Source organism: Myxocyprinus asiaticus, chromosome 43, assembly GCF_019703515.2.
Source record: "Myxocyprinus asiaticus isolate MX2 ecotype Aquarium Trade chromosome 43, UBuf_Myxa_2, whole genome shotgun sequence".
NCBI lineage: Eukaryota > Metazoa > Chordata > Actinopteri > Cypriniformes > Catostomidae > Myxocyprinus > Myxocyprinus asiaticus.
The window spans coordinates 16,618,011-16,630,718 of record NC_059386.1 but is presented as its reverse complement, the minus strand read 5'-3'; the positions used below and the strand labels follow the sequence as shown (position 1 = coordinate 16,630,718).

General features: G+C 38.0%; 1 protein-coding gene across 2 annotated transcripts in view; it reads left to right on the top strand.

Annotated features, from left to right (window-relative positions):
* LOC127433166 (fibroblast growth factor 11-like) overlaps positions 1–12,708 on the top strand; it is a 54,272-nt gene that overhangs the window by 21,172 nt on the left and 20,392 nt on the right. The window contains exon 2 of one of the 2 annotated variants that reach the window (XM_051684865.1): positions 4,918–5,028. In XM_051684865.1, the coding sequence (XP_051540825.1) occupies positions 4,918–5,028 (111 nt within the window). Of the gene's footprint in view, positions 1–4,914; positions 5,029–12,708 lie in introns of both variants that reach the window. The other variant, XM_051684866.1, reaches the window with a different exon arrangement.

The following is a 12,708-nucleotide window of genomic DNA, read 5'->3' as shown; positions in this document are numbered from 1 at the left end:
AAGAAGCACGAACGCAGGTTTTACGAAAGTGATGTCAAATGCTCATTGGCTCTCAAGTGTCTCGTGACCATCTGCCGTATTCCGTGATGTATATGTTTTAATGATATGAAAGATTGACAGCACCGTTACGGAGTGCATCAGGAGATATCCAGACATTAATAACTTAAATTTCACTCTCTACCTCACACAAAGCTACTGTATACAGTCAAGGAGCACATTGGATGGAGTGCATCGCCCTTTGGACTACTTTTGTACTGAATTCTGCCATTTCTCGGAATAAATTATTGTGATTAAATGTATCTGCCCGTTACGCGTTTTATATTCTTAATAAATGGTTACGGATATGTTTAGGAGTACGGTTGGTAAAATATACAGTATATAATTAATATATTGTAACAAAATTTATTGTCACTGTACATTAATCTACTTGTTACATCTTTTTATGTTGTTGAAAAGTGGTTATGTTTAGGGGTTGGGGTAGGGTTAAGGGATCTAAAATATCTATAAAATAGTACAAATGTACAAATATATTTATAATAGATTCATGTTTTCAAATATATTTGTCATGGATTTGTCAATATTTTAAGTTTCTAAAGCTGTAAATATGTAAAACTGTTTGCGTTTTAGATGCATTCAAACATCCATATTGAACGTTTTAGTGTCTATTCAAACGTGAAAACATGTACGTTTAAATGTTACAAATATTAATGTACAAATGGCTACATATATTGGTGAGATCAGGCTGTGTAGCACCTCCAGTGTTCATTTTACCAGGAAACTGCAGTGGTACGTACAACGAGCCACGCAAAAATAATTTTGCAACAATACAGGTATAGTATTTTTGCTGATCTCTGATAACACTACAACAGCAGACTAGCGTATACACAAAAAGACACATACAAACTCAAACTCTTGCTTTGCATCCTCTTTGTGTCAGTGAATTTTTTATCAGGATTTGCGGGTGTGAAATCAATACAAGCTTTTACCAGGTCCTGGGAAGTGTTCAGCAGATTCCACAGTCCTCTGCAACGCTAAAGGTGTAGTGACAGCAAAGAGATGAAAGGCCACACACTCTCAAGAATGCACTCCTTCACCCACTCATAGTGTGGAAGAAGTGGAAGATCTAAACAAATCAGGGGAGTATTTAACAGCCACATATATCAACCAGGCTGACAATAATACAATACAAACCTTTGACTAATATCCTTCATAATTCCCCTCTAGATAAGTACTTTTAAAATGCCCCTCTTCCCTGAGAGATTTGTTTGGGCACCTCAGGAGGTCAAACTAAATATTATTTGTTGTTTAATTTATGTGAGCATTGCAATTTTTGTTATCCAGTTAACAAAATGTTATTGTAGAGAACAACATGAGAGCAAGTAAATTATGACAGAAGTTTCATTTCTGGGTGAACTATCCCTTTAAAGGTTCTAATATAATACACCAGAATGGGTAATGGTGTATATTTGAAACTAGTGCAGAAATTTTTCAACCAGGCTGACAATTATACAATACAAACCTTTAACTATTTTAGGTGGAAATTTATAATACAGTAAGCCAACCTACCTCTACAGATAATTGCTTTTTTAAAGTACCTCTCTTCCCTGAGAGGTTTGTCTCATTTGAACTTCATGGTAGGGAACAAATCAGCTAATCCTAACAAAAAGAACTTACCTAGTCACTACCGATACAACATCATATTTGTGAAACTTGTGTGCTTACACAAAACTGTAATCACACACTTTTGGTTGGTGACAAGGACATATTTCAAAACCTTTTATCTGACAGAATGGAATAAATAAAATCTGTTCAGCGTTCCCTTTTAACTCGTTTCTCAAATGAACACAAAGTAGGCATGAGGGACTGTACTAATAAAACATTCAGCTTCGGTTCAACTCCTCCAGTCTCATAAATAAATGTGTGATACAAATAAATCTTTTATAGAGTAGGATACACATTCTTTTTACTTCTGTTAGTCTTGCAGTGACCAAAGCTTATCTAAAAATAAAGACGAGGTGAAAGTCAATACAATGCTTAAGGGTGGACAGGGCGTTCAAGGTAAAATTGCTCTATCACAGAGAATGAGATAACAAATGTCTTCAAGCAGTTCTAGATGAACAAGTTTAAAGGGGTAGTTCACCCATAAGTGAAAATTCTGCCATCACTTTGTCACTCTTGTGTTGTTCCAAACCTGTGCGACTTTCTTCTGTGGAACACAAAAGGAGATGCTAGGCAGAATGTTAGCCTTATTCACCATTCACATTTGTTGCATCTTGTTTTGCAGCTTCATTGCAAAATTCTAACGACATGCACTGCCGATTTATGTTTCTGCCGATGGGTGCCCTAATGACCAACCCACCAATTAAAATAAACAGTCAGAATGGATTTGTGTGTTTTTTCATCATTCGTTGTGTGCAACGGGTTGTTTCGTCAGGTGTTGTGACGAGAAAACATACAGTAAACTGCATTCCAAACGGCATAAATGATGCCTTCACAGTGCATTTCGAATTGAAAACTATAATGATGGCAACAGAGTAGGATCATTACAAGATAATTTTCAATAAAAAATGACTTAAAAAGTGAGTTTAGAGTGATTGTTGACTGTAAGGGCATTAGTCAAATGACCAGGGGCGGACTGGCCATAGGGAGAACCGAGACATTTTCCGGTGGGCCGGCCGTGAAATGGGGCCAAATGGTGCCGAAGCGGTGGCGATAAGCTGAAACAGGCTGCCGCTTTATGCCGAAGCGAAATACAGGACACTTGAGCATTTTGAGTGCTTCAGTTAAGGATGGGAGTCCTCTTCAAGAGTCTTGATATCCTTTTTTGCTTCAATACAGGACAAATATAGGCCGTCTGGCAAAAACGGGACAGTTGTAAGCCTTAATAGCAATAAACATTGCATACGCAACCTCTCCCATATTTTAAGCAGTTTTCTGTTAAAAATGTGTTAATATTTGGAAATTATGAAAAACATCCATAAACTCTCACACATGGTGAACATACGCAAGTTTGCATCATTACTATAAAAACTAATGTGGACGTGCTAGCTAAAGCGACTGCAGTCAGAACAGAAAAACAATCTAATCTGTCCACATATAACCTGCAGTTTGAAAAGTCAGTCTAAAAAAATCTTATTTGGAAAAAAAAAAAAAAAAAAAGATTTTCCTGCAGTGTGAACTGCTTTGTCATTTGGGCTAAACACAGTGCGTGCACAAACACTCCCACACACGCAACATATGCCCATTAACTATAAACATTTTTATCCTAAGTAATAGGAAGGAATATAAGTTTGTGCATACTCAGCCTGCTCGATTACCAAGTTTTTTCTCCGTGCGGTGGTGCACTTGATGAATTAATTATTCAAGAGTTCAATCTGCAGGTAAGTCTGGTAAAATCCAACTAACAATTTCTCTGGCTCCAGATCTCATGCCGGAGCTGTGATCCCTATGTGAGATCCACCAATCCTATAAATTCCCAATTACCAATCGCTTTTTTAGATTTTTGAAAATGATTTGCTTCAAATAAAAATTTTAATGTTGTTAATTAATAATAGAGCTTTCTGGTTTGGGTCAAGGCAAAGAAATATTTATTAAATATATTTTTTGAAATGCCTATGGAGAAAATGTTTGGGGAATATCTCATGCTTTGGCACCTGTGTCATGAACTCGAACACAACAAATGATTCGGTTGTGACGTAAACGATTCATGAATTTCAACAAACCATCTGAATCAGTTATTCAATAACTGACATTACACACATTTGTCGCCACCTACTGGCGTAAAGGTGCAACAGAAAGCTGAATCTGAACTAATCTCTTTTGACAACAGCAAACTATTTTACAAATTGATTTAACTGATTCATTGGCAAATCGGTCTGAAACAAAATGGTTTCTAAAAATCCTTATCCAGAAATCATAATTGACTATATATATCATGGAAAATCATTGGCCAAAAAGTGTGGGAACCTGTAGATAAAAATCCCAAGTCGCATCTACACATACAGTACATCATGCTTTTCTCTGAACAAACTTCACATTTCTAACCAATTTTCTTTCATTTCGCATTTTCTTTTAAAGGGGTGATGACATGAGGAATAAAATGTTCCTTGATCTTTTGACATATAAGAGATCATTGTACTATAAAAACATACTGAAAGCTTCAGAACTCAAAACTTTCTCCTCACTGAAAAAAGAGCATTTGTTGAAACAAAGTTGCCAAAACATCTTGTTCTCTACTTCCTCCACATTGTGATGTCACATGTGGTGAACATCTGCATCTGACCGCCCCCACAACAACACATAAACACCTACTTTACCTTTAATCACTTTCGTAGCCCCACCCAGTAGTGATGAGCAGAGCAAGTCAGTCAAGAGCAGAGAGCCAATCATAACAGTGGGTGTTTACTGTCAAGTCTTAAAGGAAAAGCAGCACCAAAACCAGAGAGGGTCAGAATGAGGGTGGGAAATTATCATGTTTTACAAATACTTGACAGTTTTTTGTGGCAAAAACTTTACCAGTGTTATAGGTGAACCTTAAGGAACATATTTAAAAAATACAGCATGTCATGACTGCTTTAACCAACTGCTCCCAATGTCATTTTTTAGTGAATGTATTATGTCAAGCAACCACCCAGAACAGAATACCATTCTGGGGGTGGTGGATATATTGTTTGAATTTGTTTTAATATTTCTTATACACTGGGGAGTTTGTTCTGAATCCCAACACAAAGTTATTTCCTTAAAAATGTTGCACAATATGTGTACTGTAGATTGCCCCCCCTGTGCAGTGTAAGTAACATTACGCACTGTTGATGTACTCTGTGCAAACTTTAAGAATGCCATGCATGTACAGCACAAGCTGTGATGTTTTCTCCCTGGGCTAACAGTGTGTGCCTGTGATCATTTTTTTCTCAGCAGAGCCACAGCTAAAAGGCATCGTCACCCGCCTGTACAGCCAGCACGGCTACTACTTGCAGATGCTGCCGGATGGCATCATGGACGGCACAAGGGACGAGAACAGCTGCTTCTGTAAGTGTGCGTGTGTGTTTAGGCGGGTTTGGGTGGTCTACGAGGACATTTGTTTTAGGTTACAAACTTGTAATTACAAGGGTATTATGCTATAAATGTGGTTTATGAGGACATTTCTGTGTCCCAATAATTCAAATCACTTAAAAAAACAGATGAAACGATGTTTTTTTGAAAAGGTAAAAATGCAGAAAGTTTTTTGTGAGGGTTAGGTTTAGGGGTAGGGTTAGGGTTAGGAGATAGAATCTATAGTTCGTACAGTATAAAAATCATCATGTCAATGGAGAGTCCTCATAAGGATAGCCACACCAACGTGTGTGTGTGTGTGTGTGTGTGTGTGTGTGTGTGTGTGTGTGTGTGTGTGCATGCGTGCATGCGTGTAACATTCTCAGCTGTTATTCACACCTGACAGACTCAGTGTGACCTTTGGTTGTCAAGTCAAGTCATTTTTATTTGTATAGCACTTTTCACAACACACATCTTTCAAAGCAGTTTTACAGAAAATCATGCATTAACAGAAAATGAAACTGTAATATCTATAAAGTCTTTGAGTCATCATTGTGTAGTTTGATTAAATATGATTGTAAATTGTGTATAAAAATAAATAATTAAATAATAATTGTATTTAGAACCCCAGTGAGCAAGCCGAAGCCAACTCCATAAGATGTAGGAGAAAAATAACCTTGGGATAAACCAGGCTCACTGTGGCTAAACAGCATGAATATAATGCCAATATTAGTTATTTATGTGCAGTGCAAGTCATGGTTTAAAATTAGTAATCTAAGTAAGTGTTAAAGGCCAGTGTTTAAACAAAGATTTTGTATGAACTGTAAGATTAATGACTACTGTTTTTGAAGTCCATCCTGGATTAACTGCAGAAGTTCACATAAATGCAATGTCCTTTGTTAGATGGCTGATGAAGGCTTTTGTTGGCAATTCATTTATAGTCTATGTATTCAATTTAAGAGTGTAGTCCATCATTAGACCAAGGTGATGCAGGCAGAGAGGTGCATCGCAGTTCAACCGTCAGTACATTTCGGTGAGGTCTATCCTAAGTCCAAGGTTCAGTCAGTGGCATATGAAGTATCCCATGTCTTATGGTTGGAGTTGGCATCAGTTCATCCCCTGAAGTCCATCGTAATAGACAAGTGATGTCTGGCTGCATTTAGTCGTCATCACTCAAGAGACACGTAGCAGTGTAGTCCGACACCAAGCAGGATCAGAGCTGGATCTGGCCGATATGAATCCCGAAGTTGAGACAGGGGGAAAAAAAAATAGAATAATATTAGCATAGATGCCATAGCATTTTTTGCAGAGTTATAGATCACGATAAATGTTTCTGGTTCCGGCAGACCTCACTAAAGCAGCCTAATTGTGAGTTGATGGATAAATTAGGTGTATGCCTGGCTAAATAGATGAGTCTTTAGTCTAGACTTAAACTGAGTGAGTGTGTCTGTGTCCCGAACAGTGTGAGGAGTTAATAATATTAAGAAGAGGTTCTAGGGGGATTAAAGACGCTGACTACCACCCCTGGAGTCGCAAGTTAGAATCCAGGGCATACTGAGTGACTCCAGCCAGGTCCCCTAAGCCACCAAATTGGCCCGGTTGCTAGGGAGGGTAGAGTAACTTGGGGTAACCTCCTCATGGTCGCTATAATGTGGTTTGCTCTCGGTGGAGCACGTGGTGAGTTGTGTGTGGATGCCGCGGAGAATAGCGTGAAGCCTCCACACATGATATGTCTCCGTGGTAATGCACTCAACAAGCCACATGATAAGATGCGTGGACTGAAGGTCTCAGACGCGGAGGCAACTGAGATTCATCCTCTGCCAACCGGATTGAGGCGAGTCACTACGCCACCACGAGGACTTGGGAATTGGGCATTCCAAATTGGTGAGAAAAAGGGGAGAAAAAAAAAAGAAGAGGTTCTGAGATTACAGGGAATATCTCTTTTAAGAGCTTAGTTGGTATTGGAACTAACATAAACATTGTGGCTTTTGATGTTTCGATAAGTTTTGTTAGCTCTTCATGATCTATGACAGCAAAGGATTGAAGTTGCTCGTGGGGAAAAATATAAGACACTGTTTTTTGTGGTACTGTGACAGACGATTGCTTAATTCAAGTTTTATTTCTGATGATTTCAATTTTATCAGTTAAGAAATTAATTGTCACTATTGTGCTGCGATGCAATATCTGGTTATGTCGAGGCTTTATTCCTAACCAATTTAGCCACAGTACTGAATAAACACCTAGGACTGGTGTGGTTATTTTCTATGAGTTTGCTAAAAAATGCTGACCTGGAGCTATAGACACTATCCTTCCATGCACCACGAAATACCTCTAATTTTGTAGTCTTCCACTTGCTCTCCATTTTCCGAGCTGCTCTCTTGAGAGCATGAGTGTGATCATTGTACCATGGTGTGCAGCTTTTTTCTTGAATTTTCTTTAATCGAAGGGGGCGACACTATCAAGAGTGATAGAGAAGACTGTATTTATATTTTCTGTTATTACTTCAAGTTCTTCTAGACATTTTGGTTTACTGAGTATATGAGATAAATCTGGAAGATTATTGGTGAAGCTATCTTTAGTGGTCGAAAGAATAGTTCTACCTGAATGATAGCGTGGTGTAGATTGAGTAGCATTAGCTGATCGCAGCATACAAGAGACGAGGTAATGATCTGAGATGTCATCACTCTGCGGCAGAATTTCTATAGTATCAACATGAACTCCATATGACAGAATTAAATCTAGCGTATGATTATGGCGATGAGTTGGTCCTGTCACATTTTGTCTGACTCCAAGTTAGTTGAGAATATTGATAAATGCTAATCCCAATGTGTCATTTTCATTATCTATGTGAATGTTGAAGTCACCAACAATCAAAGCTCTATCCACAGTAACTAGATCTGATATAAAATGTGCAAATTCACCAAGGAAATCAGAATACGGCCCGGGTGATCAATATACTGTAGCAAGGGCAAAAGATGACAAAGATTTTTGATTTGTATCTGACAGTGTCACATTAAGCATTATTAGTTCAAAAGACTTAAACTTACATATATCCTGTCCTCTGAGTAACACCAAAAATGTCACTGTAAATTGCAGCAACACCTCCTCCTCGACCTTTCAGATGTGGCTCATGTTTATAACAATAACCTGAGGGAGTAGACTCATTTAAACTAATATATTCATCTGTTTTAATCCAGGTTTCAGTCAAACAGAGCACATCCAAACTATGATCTGTAATAATTTCATTTACAATTAGTGTTTTGGTTGAAAGAGATCTAAGTATCCTTACTTTTATAAGATGTTTATCTTCAATTTTGTGATTTGACACAGATGCTTTTTGTTATTTTCAAGTTTTACCTTAGTCAAATGTTTTCTAAATTATTTAGTGAAGGGTTTGTGTTTGGTAGTTTTGGGAACAGACACAGTCTCTATATAATATCTAGGTGATACAGTCTCTATGTGTTGTAGTTTATGTGACCTGTGTGATGTCTCAAGGCAGCTTGCAGACGTTCGGATTAGCCAGTTTGTCTGCTTCCTGACCTGGTCCCCAGTAGGTCAAATACTATCACTATTGAGACTAAGAGCCAAATTACTAGAGAGGAGAGTGGCACATTCTTTCCTGGAGGGATAGAGTCCGTCTCTCTTTAGCAGGTCAGGTCTACCCCAAAAACTCTTCCAATTGTCTATAAATCCTATGCTATTCTCCGAACACCACTCAGACATCCAGCCATTCAGTGACACTAATTTACAATAAACCTTGTCACCATCAAGAGCAGGGTGAGGACCAGAGCATATTACAGTGTCTGACATTGTTTTTGCAAGTTCACACACCTCTTTAATATTATCTCTAGTGATCTCCGACATGTGAAGTCGGACATCATTAATGCCGACATAAATAACAATTTAAAAAAATCTGCATTTTGCGTTAGCCAGCACTTGTAAATTTGATCTGATGTAAGACTCCGAGCCCCCGAAATGCAATTAACAATAGTGGATGGAGTCTCTATTTCCACACTCCTTACAATAGAATCTCCTATAACAAGGGCACTTTCAACATGATTCTCAGTGGGTGCATCACTGAGTGGGGACACGAGAAACCCTAACATGAGACATTATCCAAACGCCCTGCTGTGGTGGCTCTATAGCCAGAAAAAAATGGGTGTGTGTTGCTCGCTGTTCTACCTGCATCTGAAACAGTATCTACCGGCTTCTCTTTCTCACTGACCTCCACTAGCGTTCGGATGCGTGTCTCTAACTCATTAACCTTCTCCATCAACCTGACTAATTCCTTACAATTATCACATGTAAATCCCTCACTGCTGATGGAAGAAGCTATAGTAAACATGTGGCATGCAATGCAGGAAGCAATAACATGAGCGGGTGCCATGACTTACCACAGTTGTTTGTTGTTGTTATGGTTGTTCTTGAGCGGCGAGGGTTTGAGATCGATGTGAATCTCTCACGCAGTTGTTTGCTGTTGTTGTGGAACTTCCTGATCAGCAGATGTATGAGATTGTTGCAATAATCTGTGTAAAGACAGAGAAGAAAACAAATGCACACAGTCAAAATGCCAGATGTAGACCAGCGGAAAAAAGAAAAGAAAAAGAAAAGAAAACAGGTTGTTCAGTTGTTGGGCCATTATGGACAATTTTTTACATTTCCAGGTCTGGAATGCAGAAGTAAACTATTGACTGTCCAGCCAAATGTGGCTTATAAAATAGTCTCCATCAGAATTGTTTTTTTTTTTTTTTAAATCTGAATGTGAGCATAGTTCAGTCAAACCTGTTTGTCACAGGACAGATCATTATCTAAAAAATTAGATTTTAGTCACAAATTAATTTTGACATAATGTGTAGTTACTGAGCTTTGCCTTTGCCAGGCAGTAGCCTATAGCAAGGTACTGTAAACGTCATCGCTGACATGTAGAAGTAAATGGGAGACTATAGCAAAGATTACTGTGTTCCCATTTGCTCTAAGCAGCTGTATTTAAACCCCCATCTCAGCAGTGTTGACTAGTTTGCTGTTTATATATGCAGTGATATACAGTAAATACACTTTAAATAATGTATAATAAGAAATAAAACAGGTTTGCCAGATTTACGCTGCTAAATTAAGGTAAAAATACATCATCAAACTTAGGGCTGCACAATTAATAGAAAAAATTATCGAGATTACAATTACAGCTGTCGCAATTATATAATTGTGAAAAGTGTAAATTAAAGCTTTCCATTTAGGTGCTCTACCATTGTGCCAAACATATTTTTTGGGCCGTTGTATGCATGAATGCAAAGGCCAGTCTGATGCGTTTAGATTAGTCTAAAGGCATATCAGTAATGCTCACTATCTAAATAATACTTTGTACAATTTATTCAAAATATGAATACCACTTTTTGTTTTACATGCAATTAAAATATTAAAACAGTTCAGGAACACAGTTCTCAAGTTGTTTTGATGCATAGCCTACATAAAGAATATGGCATGCAACTGCTCCACACAAAATAAGTATTTTAATGTAAATTCTATTAATTAAAATGACTAATCACAATTACAATATCAAAGGAAATAATCTGCAATTATGATTTTCATCATAATCGTGCAGCCCTAATCAAATTCTATGAAAAGGGAATGCTTCCGTCCACAGAACTGCAGCTCACTGGATGTTTTTTGGCACCATTCTGAGTAAACTCTAGAGACTGTTGTGCGTGGAAATCCCAGGAGATCAGCAGTTAGAGAAATACTCAAACCAGCCTGTGTGGCACCAACAATCATGCCACAGTCGAAATCGCTGAGATCACATATTTTCCCCATTCTGATGGTTGATGTGAACATTAACTGGAGCTCCTGACTCGTATCTGCGTGATTTTATGCATTACACTGCTGCCACACGATTGGCTGATTAGAAAATTGCATGAATATGTAGGCGTACAGGTATACCTAATAAAGTGGTCATGAGTGTATATTGTTAGGTTTAAGCCAATCTGTACTGGGTTAAGATTTTGGACCTATGACACACATGTGTGCTTTTCTCGAAGACTTTTTTATGGCAGTGTCTTTTATATAAGTTCAACATGAGGTCTCAGTTCTTTTCTGGCTGGTACAGTGATGATAATGATGTTTTTATGTTGAGTCACCATAACATGTTCATGAAGGGAAAGAGAGTGAGACAGAGCAAGTCATGCCAACAAGAGCAGACATGTGATGTGTCATGAGTTCACTTGTACTCCTTGTGCTTTTTGTAGCTCTATGTGTGTTTTCGGGGTGTACGTATAACAGATTGAGACGTATTTTATCAGGATGACAGTTGTCAGGGTACGCTAGCGTTGCACACTCCTGTCTGAGTCGTTAAGGACTAGCTTACATGTCACGGATGTCTGTTGAAATGACTGTTGCAGATATTAAATAAAAATACAACTGCAGCGTCGCATGAACGTTGTGACAGGGTGCTCTGACAAGCATCCTAAACACTTCGTGCCCAATGAAGTGAAATTGATAGCGTTGTATTAGATCTCAAGGATGGAATTTAGATTGTTATGATACTGTCCAACACCAATTACATGCTGTCATATATCTGTCAAACACTGGCAGGACATTTCACTTAAGACTAATTATAGCATTATTTAAGCAGTGCTCCTTAGTCTTCATTCAGAATTAAAGGGATAGTTGTTCATGTAGCTCCAAATACTTTCTTCCATAGTTATTTAGAAAAAACTTTCATTGTATGAAAAATAATGACAATGAAAGTGAATGGTGACCAGGGACATTCTGCTAAATAGCTTGTGTTCCACGGAAGAAGAAAAGTCATATAGGTTTGGAATGACATGAAGATAGGTAAATGATAACAGAATTTTCATTTTGGGTTAACTTAATATCCTCTCTCTTTCTCTGTTTTCTATAATTCTTTTCCTCCCTTAATCTTTCTCATTGTCTTTTATTTTCCATATTGTTTATCTTCTTGTTCTCTCTCTCTAAGAAGCATTAACTTTGATGTGGTTTATTTGAATGATCCATATCAAACATAATACATTTTTCTATTAAGAACAACAGACAGAGGACAGATAGTCTCTCTTGGATAGACCACCTCCTCCCTCCTGCCATTATCTTTTGACATCTCTGACAGTTTTCCATCCTTTCTCTATGTTGTTCTTTTTTTCTTCACTGTTATCCTGTTTCATCACATGCCATGTTGTCTAAAATATTTACAGTGCAAAGCCATTTTTACACTGAAAATGTGGCACAGAAGCTGCATCTGAAGTGGCATTTAGGTGTGTTTACAGAGACTGTTTAATGCTGTTGAAGCTGGAAGTGTTGTTTAGGTGAAAAATCCACAGGGTGGTACCAAAAGCGAGTTGTATTTTTAGTTGCAAATTATGTAATACAGTTAACAGGAATGCATATTTTATTTTATTTTATTTATTTATTTATTTATTTTTAATTTTTCTCTCCTTTTCTCCCCAATTTGGAATGCCCAATTCCCAATAAGTCCTCATGGTTGTGTAGTGACTTCTATCACATGGCTTGTTGAGCGTGTTACCGCAGAGACATAACACATGTGGAGGCTTCACGCTATTCTCCGCGGCATCCACGCACAACTCACCACGCGCCCCACCGAGAGCGAGAACCACGCATTATAGCGACTATGAGGAGGTTACCCCATGTGACTCTACCCTCCCTAGCAAC